Source organism: Lepidothrix coronata, unplaced genomic scaffold, assembly GCF_001604755.1.
Source record: "Lepidothrix coronata isolate B3197 unplaced genomic scaffold, Lepidothrix_coronata-1.0 Scaffold238, whole genome shotgun sequence".
In the NCBI taxonomy this organism is placed as follows: Eukaryota; Metazoa; Chordata; class Aves; order Passeriformes; family Pipridae; genus Lepidothrix; species Lepidothrix coronata.
In genome coordinates this window covers 458,094-473,093 of record NW_016690418.1, presented here as the reverse complement: position 1 = coordinate 473,093, position 15,000 = coordinate 458,094, and the positions used below count along the sequence as shown (strand labels likewise).

The window sequence follows — 15,000 nt, the reverse complement described above, 5'->3', positions numbered from 1 at the left end:
CAGGGTGTGGAACAAGATGGTCTTCAAGGTCCCTTTCAACCCAAACCATTCCATGATTCTATGATACTTGAAGGATGAGTATATTATGAGGAGGACAGTGACCAGTGTGGCATGATCCTTCTCTCCACCTCAAAAACTAGCCCACCAGCATTTATACATCCATTATTCCCTCTCACTGTCCCCAGTGAGGCCACAGACGTTTGCCAAACCTATTTTTTGCTGTAATTGAGGTACACCAGCATGTTCCTCAGCTCCCTTTGCATATGAGCATGACAGTGGATGTGTGAAGCTGCAAACCTGTTGCACCCCTGGCCACAGACATGTCATCCAGGTGGCGTGTGTGTAATTTTATTATAAGATTGGTGGCTCGTTACTTTGCTCTTTCATGGAGAAGACCGGCAGTGCTGCTTTGAACTCAAGTCATTCACCCAAACCTTATGTTTTTTCTTTTTCCCTGTGTGCTCTGTATCATCTCAGCAGTTAAATGCTTGATAAGAGAAAGTTGTCAGAAATCAATTCTTCTTCCCCTAATTGCACGGGTGTGATAAAAAAAAATCGCACGGGGAATCTGCAAGAATTTACACACACATGCAAACAAATAGCTGCTGTCAATTCACGTGGAAGATCTGATAAGGCTGTTATCTCTTGTCATACCTACCAGTGTGTGACAAGAGCTTGGGGAAGGACAGGGGGCAGGAGATATGGGAGCAGGAGGAACGGCGGTGGAAGTCACGATGAGTAAATTCAGAAGAAAAAAAAACATGCAAATCTAGATGGCAACAATTATCTGAAGATGTCTGGTGTAAGGGAAAGCGGTGTGTGCAGAGATAGTGCTGTACCCAGTTGTCTTGTTTTAATGTAGGGTACCACAAAGAAATGAGTGCATGGAGGAAAGGTGGTGTTGTCGTCACCATGTGGCTGCCCACTTGAGGACCTGGTCCTCTTCACTCTGAAGAGAGTCCTTGGAAAGGGATTTTTAGTAGTATTTTGTCTTTATTTTATATATATAAAATATATTTTTAAATTATACATAATATATAATATTATATAATATATAATATTTTATATATACATATATATAAAACACAAGTATTAAATAGTAACTTGTTCCTCTTTATCTTGGCAGCACAATACAGAATTTGTGTAGTTACTGTTTGAATTCACAATTCACAACCATTGCATATAGAGACACTTGAGAATATACAGTGACTCATATTTTCCTCATGCTGTCAAATACTTTGGACCAAAGCTTATCCCATCAAGTTGCAGGTGTGGCAGGACAACAGAAGAGGAGAGAATAGGTGGTCCACCTAGAAATCACTTTTGAGTACCCAGAAGTGCCATTAGGCTCAACAGGCATCCTCTACTTTGTGAACAGCCTTCAGAGAACAAGTAGATGTGGTGAATAGATTAGACAGACTGAAAAAATAGTCTTAAAATGCAAGGGTTTATACAGCTTTAACTAGAAGGTACTAGGTAGGATAAAAAGCTGAAAGGATGTAAATTAACAATTTCAAAACGAGAACTTTTTAGCAGTGCCTAAGAAAATACTCCCAAAGAAAACAGTGGTCACTGGGGCTGAGATACAGATGACATGCAGTGAATGAACCTGTTTCATGAACGTGTATGTGGATACATTTGTGTAGAAGCTGACAACCGTCCTTCTTGAACACTTGAAAGTGGTCTAACTTCACCTTCATGCAAACTGGGGTTAAGTCTGAGGGCAGATACTAGTTTTTTAGTCACAGAATCGTTTAGGTTGGAAAAGACCTCTTGAGGATCATCGAATCCAACCGCTAACCCAGCGCTGCCAAGTTCACCACTAACTCATGTCCCCAAGTGCCACATCCACATGGCTTTTAAATCCCTCCAGGGACGGTGACTCAACCAAATAACAAATAAGAAAGTTAATGCAATAATCTGAGAAGTTCAGCTTTAGCTGGAAGGCCAATTTGGAAGTGTCCGTTCTTTGGTTGTTCATTCAGTGAAGTCTAACCTTGAAATATCTTCCTGCAGCAGAGGGATTGGGGACATTGAACCTTTCCAGTGGAAGATGTGCTGTTCCTTGATCACTGTTTTTAAGAGCTTGTGGAAATGTTCAGCATGTAATGAAGGTGTGAAAGTTTTGCTGTAGTGAACACCTCAGCATCAATTCTTTCTTACAGCACATTTCCTCGAAGGGCTGTAGACATCTCAAATGATGATAATGGCAAACAAAGATGATTTGTATTGCTTTTGCATTCTTCAGCTGTAAAGCCAGATATAAATTTGAGTATTTTGTTGTGTTTATATTATAGGCAGAGCCTAAAATAACTGTTCCAAGAGTTGGAACACAATTGGCCTTGTGAGCCTCTCTTCTGTTTCCTTCCTACTTGCTCTCTGATTGAGATGTGGGTAACTAGAGATTCATAAGAACCATCCTGTAGCTACAAACTAAATTAAAACCTATCAGTTTTGCAAATTTTAAGGCAAACACTTCATCCTGTGATAGAATGACAGGAATTAAGTGAAGGCCGTGACATTCACCTGTGAGGGGCTGAGAGACCCTAGCCAGAGAGTACCAAGATCTTCCCTCACAAACCTTATGGAACACAAAAATATTTGGACTACCTGCACTCATGTACACTTTACCTTTCTATAAAAACTTGAATCTCTTAGTATTTCAACGTGAGTAGTTGGGATCTTAACTTAGAAGTAGAGAAACTGAGGCAGGAAGTGAGTTACCACAAGAGGAAATGGCCTCAAGTTGTGCCAGGGGAGGTTTAGGTTGGATATTAGGGAAAATGTCTTCATGGAAAGGCTTGTCAAGCTCTGTCACAGGCTGCCAGGGGCAATGGTGGAATCACCATCCCTGGAGGAATTTAAAAGATGTATAGATGTGGCCCTTTGGGGACATGGGTTAGTGGTGGCCTCGGCAGTGCTGGGGTAATGGTTGGACTTAATGATGGTTGAGGGCTTTTCTGACCTGAATTATTCTGTGATTCTCCAATCTTTTAGCTTTCCAATAAATTGCATGTTTGCCAGTCGTATCAAAAGATCCACAGAGGGCAGTGAAGGTGTTTGGGTTTGAGTGGTGTTTTTTCTCCTCTGGTTTCAGTTGCCCTGGGCTCCTGATTAATCGTTGAAGGAGTTTGCTCCGCTGGCATCGGCAGCGTGCGAAAGGAGAGAGGAACTATCTCAGAAACACAAAGAGCTGAAATATTTTGTGATCTCTTCCCACTCAGATGTATCCTTCAAGTCGCGTTCCCTCAGTCGAGGGAAATAATTTCAGTTACCCTGGTCACAGCAGAAAGCAGTCCTCTTTTTGAATGCCTTTTTTCATTAATGTAGATATGTTCCTGAGATGAGAGACGATGTTTCTTCTAATTACGGTTACATGTAGCTAATTTCCTTTTTTTAAAAGCTCAGTGTGAAAGGCAGTTTCCTTTAAAAAGGGAGGGGGGGGAAAGAAAAAAGTGATACAGCTGATGTTCCTGTTGCCTTAGCAACAGATTTATTTATTAGGGTCTGAAATGACATGAGTTAATATACCACATACCTGCTGATCGGCAAACTCTCCTATTTCAGCTCCAGTTGACAATTAAGTCCTGGACAGCTACAGCCAGGGGTTAATGTTACTCATTAGGAGAACTAGGTCATTACTGGGATATCAAGGCACTTAAGGCAGCATGGATAAAACACAAAATTCAACATCTCAAGGAGTGAGGGGTTTTATGTTAATTAACCTTATTTTCCTTTCATTAAAAAAAATCTTTCATATATGCATATGACAGTGGATCAATTAATTGGGAAAGGGAAAAAAAAAAGAAGTAAGCTGTAGTTTACTTTCCTCTCCTAGTTGTCTTCATTTCCTTTGGAAGGGTTTCATTATTTTATGGAAAATTCTTATGTCTATATGATGAGTAAAAAGGGTATTAAAATTAAGAAGGGAATCATCATGGAAATCAGCTTTACCACAAGGGAATGAGCAAATAAAAGCCTTGGAAATGAAAATAAATAAGCTTTGCTAATACCTCACCTAAGGAGCAGAATATAAGCCCATCAGAGCTTGGAGATATTTAGAGGTACTTCTTTGCTTCTTTATTAAGCAGTTACATAGTTATTTGACCTTCAGAAACTGAAACTTTAGAGAACTAATTCAAGTTGTTGGCAAATATTCTATTTACAGGAAGCTGATTGGTGGCTTAGCCGACAGTAACTCCTGTAGTTAGTAACTGGCTTCTGATTTCCAGGAAAATTAAATATATTCTCTGAAAGTTTTATTAAGATATCTGAGTGGGAGTTTTAACTTGATAAGTCATGAGTGATTTAATAAAGCTCTCTTGAAAGCCTTTATTTACTAACTTTTAGCAGACTTCATTCTGATACTGGAGAACTTAATAGGCTGAAAAAGAATCACATTAAAATGAAACTTATTTTTTTACTCACTGTTTCCCCAAATACACTTGGTTCTTTCACTTGTACTAAGCACTCCACTTTCTTTTCTATATTTAAGCTCTGTGGCCCAATTCTGCTTCTTATTGTGTTTAGACCAATTTAGTGTAAAACCTTTCTCCATTCCTGTCAAGACAAGGTTGAAGCAGCGTCTTACCTGGGCTGCACTTAATGAGCCATTGTATCAGGTTGTAAGAGCACTGTTACCTGTAACAAAAGTGAAATTCAAGCCCTGTGAGAGGTTTTTGACTCCATGGGATGGTTTTACATATAATAAAAAGGTTAAATAATATCGAGATTCTGCCTGACATATCACACACAAAAACCTTCCTTCAGGGCCAGGTTGGGTTGGGTTTGGAGTAACCTCGTCTAGTAGGGGGTGACCCTGCCCATGGCATGGGAGTTGGAATGAGATGAGCTTTAAGATCCTTTCCCACCCAAGCCATTCCATGATTCTATGATGCTGTGATTCCCTCTCTGCTATCCAGCTGCTCACAGAGTAGCCACTTCAGTGCCATCCTCTGGAGCCTGTTACAATAAATGCTTGAGCCATGATTGAGAAACTGATTTTGAGTTAATGTAAGACTACAACTACATCACCTGGACGTTTTAAGATCATTTAAGTTTGGAACAGATGCATCAGTTTGCCTTAACAGCTCTGGTAAGCTTGGCTCTCCGTTTTCCCATGGCGGGAAACTCATTTTATGGTGTCTTTTCTCTTTCTTGTACAGCTGTGAAACCCAAGTCTTAGAGCAGAAACACACGTGAACTGGTGGGATTAAGAAGTTCTCTCAAGGCTCTTCCACCTGTGGCTATCAAAGCAATCCTTTTCTACTCCATTCACCTAATCTGGTTTTGGCCTTTCAAACCTCTTCCTTCTGTCTTTGCCAGGCTCAGTTCCCTGGGCATCTCCTCATACACAGCAAATTTGCATCTCATTCTTCTCTAGTTCCTCAGTCTTTCTCTGTCTCCATCTTTTCACTCCCTGTCTCTGCAAGGGACTTTCAACAACACCCTGGTCCCTCTTTTCTCCTAAGGCCCCTTGTCCAACCCATGTTGTCCTCTTGGTCTCTTACACAGGTTTCCCATTTTCCCCAATATGAACTGACTTTCTGTTGTATCTTTTCCCCATCTCCTTTACTTCTTCGCTCAATTCCCTATTTCTTTGCCATGCTATTCTTTCAGAGCGGATCATATTGATCAGATCCCTTTGCTCTTTTTCTGATTCAAATCTAAGAGTTTTAATCAAACTAGAAAAGCTTATTGCTTGCATATTCCTTGTTTATTTCCTTATTTTCAGTGCATATGAACCAGTTCTTTAATCTGCAAAGTCCAGTCATTTTATTCTGAGTGCAGCAGATGAGTCACTGAAAGTGAAGACAGGATCTGTGTTCATAGTTCAGATATTAGATCCTGCCTGGGTTTTGGCAGCCTGACCTGCAGCAGTAGGACTGTCCTGCTCAGCTTTAGCCTAAGGTGTGCCCAAGACATGGGCATTGTTCAGTGACCAGGCACGAAAAGACATTTTCCAAAGGCCTGGCTACGCTTTTAGGAAGATTTCCAACACATGCAACAAAAAGCATATCTTGGACTGAAAATCAAATACATCCAGATATTCAGTTCTTACTTGAAAACAAAAAGACGTTCAAATACCTAAAACAGAGACTTATTTAAAATCTGATGCATCCAAGATATGCTTTGCAGTTTTACTAGGTAGTGTTGTGTTTTGGTTTTTTTTCATCTTGTTCTTGGACGTTCTGGAAAACTTTGGGCAGAACTTTTCTAGAAGATTATAGTCCAAGATAAGCCTTAGTTTTGGGAAACATCATAAGCAAGGACAGAAGAGGTTTTGTAATACAAAGTCCCAGGCAAACTTAGCAGATGGTGCCACCAGCCCCCATTGTAATTCACAGCACCCTGGATCAAAGTATGGGAATAGCCTTCAGGAGACAAAAATCAAATATTTCAGAAGCAAGTGATCTAATATTTCTCCTTATTCTCACCAGTAATAGGAGGGTTATGTTTCTTCCTTTAAAACTCTTTTTAATTAGTTTCCTCTTCTTGCAACACTGTTTGACTCTTGTCTCTTTTCCTTCTCTTCCCTGTTCTCCTTTTCTGCCTGTTTTCACCCTTTTTCCCACCTCCCTTTGTCCTCTAATCACTACTTTTTCTCAGCTGTTTTTGCAAAACCTGACTCAATTCAATGAGTTGATTCCTTGTTCTGAAAGCAGTGAGATTTGGGGTTACTTTTATCTTGTTGAATAATGAGTTTCAAGCCTTGGTCTTGCTGCCAGAAAAGTTCCTGATTGGGAGCTGTTATAAGGATGAGTTATCTCAGGTACCTGAGCTAATTACTCTTGGGTTATTAATCAGTAAAGACCAGGACTTAGTGTTTGACCCAGGCAAGTGATGGAGTATTAAGCAGTTGTAACTTGGTAATGTGAATCCACCATGGAAATCAGAGAGGAACCACTTGTAAGGTGGGATCACCATTTCCAGGCAAATCTGTAGTAATATAGTTTTTATGTAGTAATTTATATATAAATTTATCTTTATGTACAACTTCTTCTGTTCTTTAAAGGAACCACTTGAGTACATGGTTATCTACTTATTATCCTATTCATAACCATTTATTGTTACCATTACATAACTTTTTTATAGTGTTTTATAGTTCAATTACAGTTGGGTATGTTGTATGTGGTTATCAGGGCTGTCAGAGTCACTCAGGTATTTTATCTCATCCCAACAACAGGAAATCTTTTCCTGTGTTACCTTTGGAACACTAAAGGTAGTTACTTTAATTTTTTTAAAATAAACTGTTTGGGGTTAGTCCCTAGCAGTTACTGGGTTTTGTTGCAGATTCAAATAAAATGTTTTTTTGTCTGAACCCTCTACTTTGGAGCAGCCAGGCTGTCCGAGTTGGAGTAAAAGAAATGAAAGGCATCATTGATTTTTACACCAACATAACTGAGACCAAACACCAGTCTTTGTCTTCAAAGGTTAATCTCCCTTTAGGAAATAAGCAGGAGGCTCCATGACTGATGCTGATCCAGAGGTTTCTTTGGTTAGAGAACGTGCAATATTTTATTTTGAGTTTTTCCTTCATGAGCTGTGAGGAGAGAAGAAGAATCTAAACAATAAACTCCCAAGGTTCTTTTTTTTTTCCCCTTTTTTATGAATCTCTTGTAGATAACACGAGATAGGAGAAAATGCTTTTCCAGCGTAAAGCAAAAGGCCACCCATTTTTCTCAGGTCTGTGATTTGAACAAATCAGAGGGTAAAATACACACTCCTCACTGTAAATACGTCATGGGCTCTAATAGAAAATAAAACACTGTCTTTGCCAGTACTGTTTGGCTGCTTTTTGCCTCCCCAGTGCCATTTTTTAATTCCTGGCTTGCAGAGGTGTTCTGCAAGCACAGGCAAGGATTAGGACCTTTTTTGCTTGTAGGACCTCCAGTTGCCAGCTGAAATTTATTCTGTAGGGTCTTTTTTTTCACACAAAAGCATTTTCTTCTACTTGACTCCATTTTCTGTGAACTGAGGGGGTATTAGATATTGTGGTAACTTTTGATGCTGATGATGCCAGACAATGTTTAGAGGCACAATTACAGCAAAGGCATTTTATAAAGCAGATCAGCTGAAAAATAAAACTCACTGGACTTAACTACATATTTACAGTTTACCTCTGCCTCATCTTGGAAATGTAAAAAGTGGGGAAAATACTGTGATAAATTGAATAAATGAAAAGCAATTAACTTTTTCTTCATGTTTGCATTTCACAGTTATTTCCTTTTCCCCTGTTTCTTTTCTAATAGCTCTTTCCTGGCAGTAATATTTTCTCTTTTGCGGTTATCATGAGCATTGTTACCACAAATTTGGTATTAAAATTTTAATTTTTTTCTGTCACTTTTTTTCCTCCCCTAATCTTAACATAGAAAATTTGTATTAAAGTCATTTGATTTAGGAAAGTATTCTGTGAAAATAATTACTAGAATGTATTTCATTTGATATATTGAATAGGCTTGTAACATGAGTCCTCTTACTTTGAGAAGAATATTATTCTCCTAAAGTATTTACTGATTCTGATTCTCACCATATGAAAGCTCCTCTAAGACCATATCTTGCAGATGGGGAAACCTGGGCAGAGCTGTCTCATGGGAAATCAGTGTCAGGAAAAGACCAGAAATCTGCAGTTCTCTGTTTTGAAGGCCAGGTTTATTTTTTTGTGACTACACTTCTACTTTCTAACGTTGTTGGATTACAATAAACCTACATTCAGATTTTTCTGAGCTCAAGATTAAATGTGAAATGTCAAAGTGTAATACAGCAAGTAGTATCACGCAATGAAAAAATCCCTGATATTGTTCTTTAGGTTGGGTTTGCCCTGAAGTGGAGCCTTTTTAGTTCTGTAGGGTGTGCATGCAAAGACTGCACCATTTATTGATGTGCTGCTGTTGGCTTCTTGAGAATGCCCTGGAAGATACAGGGAACAGGAGACTGATGTCATATGATCCCTCTTATCAGCCTGTGGCCTTCTCATCCCCCTTCCCACGGCCGTACCAGGTCAGGCCAAACAGGAAAGAACCTCAAGTTCCTGCTGTTATCACCCCAACCAAGAATGTTCCTGGGGTAAAGGCACCTTCCAGCTCCTAGCAGAGACTGTGCTTGCTTTTCTTCACCTTCTTTCTTTCTCATATTTGAACTCTGACAAGGGTTTTTGCAGATTTTCTGCCTGTTGCTCCACGGTGCTTTTGCTCTCCATCCTCTCTGTGCTGTGATTCCCTGTTCCTGCCACCACGTGCCTTTGCTCTCTTTATTCTCTTCCTCTTGGTTCTCCTCTTCTGCTTCCTATTTTATATCTTTACTAGTTTTTTCTGACCTTTTCTCTAGCACTGTCAAGTACTTTCTACAGCTTCTCCCTATCTCCAAGTCTGCTTTTTCTGTATTCTTTCATTTTCCCAATCCTGTGCCTTTTCCTTTTTGTCTTCTGTTTACCCTGGATTTATCCTTTTCCTCCCTGGGTTTGGATATGCCATAATTTTTTAGTTTTCACCAGGAATATTTATTTTTTTTTTATGATTTCATTTCTTTTCTAGTGGTTCTCCTCCCCTTTCCATTGCTTTGCCCATCTCCTCTGCCCTGTTGCTGCCAAACTCACACCTCACTATTTCACTTTCCCGAAAGTAAAGGACCAGTATCATTCATGTCAATGTCTGTGTCTTTCCTTAATTTTTAATTATTGATTCTGTGCTCATGGGCTTCCCCAACCCCCCATCCCTGCCCCTCACACCTTTCCTGTGCTCCTCTGCAGTCGTGCAGTGGTTGATGTCCCCTGTCCCCTTCTCCCTGGAGGCCTCTTGGCTCTTGTCTTTGATCTCCACAACTGCTGCCCAGCCTCCTCAATAATGAGTGATACTTCAGTGGCCTATTTTACCAGCTATTTTCTAGTAATCATTGTAGGCAGGCAGAAATCAATCTTTTAGCTCTTGCTGCGTGTAGTAAAAAATTTTAAAAAATTAAAAAATTCAAATGCTGCTTCAACTTCTGAAGATTTTTTGACATTTCCCACCTTTGCTCATCTGATATTCAGGTAATTTGGTGAAATGGGGAGAAAGAAGGAGATGCACCCAGTGTGAATTGCTTGGATTTAGGGCACTGTACAATGTGAAATAGTACTGCGTGCCCTCACAATTTGGGATTCTCTCCTGCTGAAAATCTCCCGTGCTAAATGTCCTAAGAAGATTAAGATCAACCCTTTTAATATTGCTTTTAGCTGAGCTTATTTGTAACCCTTTCAGAATATGTAGCACCTTAATGGTTGGACTCGATGGTCTTAAAGGTCTTTTCCAACCTAAATGATTCCGTGATTCTAAGAGATGTCACGACAGGGCTGTTGCTTTCACAAGCATTACATACTATATGTAGTACATAGTATTTCCTCAAATATTAACACTTTCTCCCCTGGTTTTGCACTTTTTTGTTACTGATTAAGTACGTTAACCCCTGGTTTTAATTTTTGTTTTAATATAATGCATTTATTTTACCCTTTGGGCAAGTCCTGCCTCTTCTCCACAACTCTTCTACTTCCTAATTGCATTGCTTAGATGTGCCTTCTTCCAAATCCTAAATAACTATGATTATCACCATGTAGGATAAGTTTACATATACTTAAAAAATTAAACTAAAATCAGAGAAGACCATATGGGTCTCTTACTGAGTTCAGGAGATGAATATGCATTGAATAATGTAAAGGGCCAAATTCTGTTAATTTTTTATATATTTTTTTAATGTTTTTCTCCATCATTGGGTATTTTACATCCCCGGGGAATAACTCCAGTGTAGCTGGTCTCCATGTACTCTCCTTCCAGTCACATCAGTGGGTAAGGCTCAAGGGCTCAGGCTGAATTCCCAAAATCCCTGAAGAGCAGAAGGGTGTTTTGGAGCCTGTTGCCATTGATTGTATAGAGGAGCATCATCCTAGTGCTATGAAGTTGCTTTTTTAAATCATTTGAGGCTGAAAAGAGGGATGTCAAGTCATCAATTAATCCTGACAGCATCCTTCTGTGGTGAAGAAATAATATTGTCACACCCATCTTATGAACAGAGAATCGAAGGCAGAGATAATGGAGGCTCAGCACTGGTGCTGCTGCTCCCACCACCTTCCCGTTCCCCATTCAAGAACACTCTTCAAAGTTTTCAGATTACAAAGGAAAGTCACTAAACCAAGTTGAACCCTGGCCCTTGTCCCTCTGCCCAGATCACTAAACTTCAGCCAGTTCTTAAGATAGAGTTCAGATCTCTCTTAAAATGGGTGTTGGACTCAAAAATAGAAAATCCTGGGTAAAAGAAATGTAATGTGCAGTATCTGAACAAGGAGATGGAATGTTTCCAAGGCAGAGCTCTCAAATCTGAATGTAGGTATGGTGTCTGTGTCTGTTTTGGGGCATTTACAGCTGGTGTTTGGTCATTCTGGTGTTTTCATGTTCTTACAATGAAATTTAGAGCATCTTCATCCCATGCCCAATTCTTATTTTTCATTTATCGGATGCATATCAAATCAAGTGAAAATACAAAAGCATTTAAAATACCTCAACTGAACAACAAAGCCAGACCCTGGAGTCACATTAGCTTGATTTTTTTTCCCTAAACATAATATCTTAAAAGAAAAAAACTTTACATTTTAGTACCAGGCTTTTATACTGTTTTGCAGTTCTTCTTCGGGAAATGGAGTATATATAATTAATACTGTTTAATAAAGCTCAAAAATGCAACAGATGCAGCCAAAAGTGCACATCATTTTGAGCAGATCTTTACAGAACAGACATTCCATATTGTGTTCATCTTTTTCCACGATCACTGCTATGGCAATCTGGTGTGTTTAGCAGTTGTTGCTGAGTAAGGCAGACTGGATTGTATATGATTTTCTCCATGTCAGCCAAGAAACAGAGCTCTCTTCTTTTTGATGCAGCAAAGAGGTGGTCTTGTACTATTTATTGCTTTCTACCAGGAGCAGCTAATACCTGTAGTAACCTGCAAGAATAATAATACACTGCAGCCTGTAGGTGCAAGGACTAGAAGCTTTCTGTAGGTCTTTACTGAAAATAAATGGGTTATGGGGTAGAGAAGTCACAGGAACTAATAAATCAAATCAGATGAGCTCCCAAATAGAAAAGCTATAAGATTCACGAAATATATAATTAAAATCTGTGAGTATCACCTAAAAGTGAAATATTTTAAACGAGGGTATGGAAGGAGGTTCACCTACAGCAGAAAACCCATAAGAGAGGCTCCAGTGCAGAGGAAACGTTTCCCCTTTCAGCATTCCTTCTGGGTGCCAAATTTTCCTTCTGTTCTTCCCCACCTATTAAACAAAGCTGCAACTTCCAATTCCTATCAGTTTTCCTAAATATGTGCAGCTTATGTGGCTTCGCCGAGCTGTAAGGCTCCGTGTTCTCCTGCCAGCTCCTTGACAATGTGGCTCCAACAGCATCCTCCACTTTTGGCTGCCTCTGGGACCCCTGGTCTCTTCTGGAAAGCGAGAGGGAAAGCATATCCTTTGCTGGAAGGACTTTTTGTGACTGTGAAGCTGATAGCGGGGCTGTGAAGAGCTTGGAAAGATCTCTGTCGGCATCGTGGCTGTGGAGTCTGACGGCTCAGGGATGCGTCGGTCCATCGGGATGAGCGGATCCGGGGTGGGCTCACAGCGTCACATATAAAGCACCCACAAAGCCTGTCTTTGGGAAACTGAGGCTGAGGGGAAACTTTGTGATGAATTTCACTGACTCCCAGCATCAAGGCTGTTTTCCTTGCAAGCATTTACAGTAGGGGGATGTTCCTTTCCAGCCAAATCCAAATCCTGAATTGCGATCCCGTGTCCCACGAGCTGGGCATTTGGAGGGAACTGAATACTGGCAGCATGTTTCTGCACAGAAGTTACCTACCAGAAACAGGTGGCTCTTTTAGGAGTGAGGTTGCAGTAAACTAACAGACAAAGATCTGGGATCTTTGCAACTGGGAGAAACCCACTTTCCAAGCCAGTGCTCATATCCACTTTGGTTACTGGAACCGCCGTGAAAACTCCTGGTTCACAGATGTGAAACAAATTACGGAGCGTATGCAGTTGCATTCCTCCTTATTATTGGGAACAAAACAAATCTGGGGAATGGAGGACTTCTTAAAGTGATTATTGTCTGGCTTTATTTTAAGAAAATGCTACTAATTCTGAAAGCTCCCCAATTCCTGAAGGTTTCTCAGCCTAGGGAAGTCACATTAATTATAAGATTAATTTATTTTAATTCCCTAAACCAAAAATATTGACTGAATGAGAAATTAAGACGTGTAGAGCTGCAGATGTCATTCGGCTTCAGATTTCCTGAATGATATAATTATTAATCTTTCATATAGCAGAGTCACAGACCTACAGATTCATTCTGCAAAATTACTCTGTGAAGAAAGACACCAGGACAGCTGAGCTATAGATTTGCCCTTAATACAGGAAGGAAAAAGGTGGAATTTTCTAAATAATAAATAAAACCAAAATATTTTAAAGGCATATGGTGCACATCTGTCTGAAATACAATAATTTAAAGCAGAATAATTAAATGCAAGATATAATATTCACCTTAGAGTGAGGAAATTATATCATTTCTTTTTTAATATAAATTGTGAAATTTGGAAATTTAGATCATTTGCGATACCTTTTGAACCTCTCATTTTGTGCTAGTAAAGGAGATAGATTAGAAAATTGGGGAGTTAATTTGTTTTTATGTAAACTTGAATTGTGTTTTATGTAATTGAGTGTCATATCCATACAAACCCTTAATATTATCTTTGGCTGAAATTATAAATAACTACAGGTTTCTTATATTCTGTTTTAACTTCTAGTTAACTTCTTAAAAGTCTAAAGGTAGAAAATGCCTTGTGGTAGTTTATTCCTTTCTTTACCTAAAGCACTGAATGGATTGGAAGCTTTTCATGAGTATAGCATGGATTCCTAAAATTCCAGTTTGGGAAATCCTGTGCATTTAGGGAGAGTTTTTGATTGACCTATTTCTCCTGAAAAAAAGGGTGAACTGTAGTAGAAGTCATATACATACTTTTGACAGGCAAAAAAAATAGTTTTCTTCCTACCCAGTTTTTTAAAATGCTTTTGCCTTCAGTTGAGTGAGGTGTTACTCAGTCCTTCTCACTTGGTAATTTGAAGAGTGAAGGAATCAGTTTAAGATAGGGAAGAGAGAAGAATCTGATGAAATTTTGATCCTGTGTTGAGGAAAATGTTCAACTATGCAGTGTAAGCAAAGAAAAGAGGGAAATTACACTGAGGACATTTAGTCCCCAAAAGTACAATTTAAAAGAAATATTGTTCTGATGAAAAAAAACAACAACAATTCCACAAGTAAACAATACTGAGATAAGTTCTGTTTGTTTTAAGGGAACATGACAAAGACCCTGAAACTTTCTTTAAAGTCCTGATGAAGCTGAAAGAGGAAGATCTACCTTTCTGTGTGTCCGTCCTCGGCGAGACTTTCAGTGAAATTCCAGGTACCTTTCCATTTTTTCTTTCCAATGAAGTTAACATAAAATAGATGCTTCCATAAGTAGCTTTCATGTATGTATTTTCTTATCTTAGTGGAAAGAACGTGTTTAAAATCTTCCTACTTGTAAAACTAAATAATATTGATACATTGTAAAATTAAAATTATTAAACATGGTAAGCATTTTTTATTTTACTTGTCAGACCAAAACTTTACTTATGACTTTTGGTTCAGTAACACTTCTAAATTTATTTACATAGAGAGATAGGTGTGAGTGATTGGATGGTTCAGATAGGAAACAAAATCTTTCAGGTCAAGGCCACTCATCTGAAATACAGACTGCGATTTTAGCAGGTGAAAACACTTAGTTCCCTTTCAGACGTGAGGTTAAGGGCTGCTGTGGAGAGCTTCTGGTTTGTATCTGGCATGAAAGTGGTCATTAATCTTTAATATTTTTATACCACTCTTTTGCACACTCCTTCCGTTTCTTGGCTTCTGAGAACCACTACTCTGTGAACAGTTTCACCTG

The 15,000-nt window shown here is 39.1% G+C and overlaps 1 protein-coding gene across 7 annotated transcripts in view; it reads left to right on the top strand.

Moving 5' to 3' along the window:
- The window catches only part of GTDC1 (glycosyltransferase like domain containing 1), a 149,259-nt gene that overhangs the window by 117,066 nt on the left and 17,193 nt on the right, over positions 1–15,000 (top strand). For all 7 annotated transcript variants that reach the window (XM_017834743.1, XM_017834742.1, XM_017834740.1 and 4 more), the window contains one exon: positions 14,369–14,478. In XM_017834743.1, the coding sequence (XP_017690232.1) occupies positions 14,369–14,478 (110 nt within the window). The remainder of the gene's footprint in view (positions 1–14,368; positions 14,479–15,000) is intronic.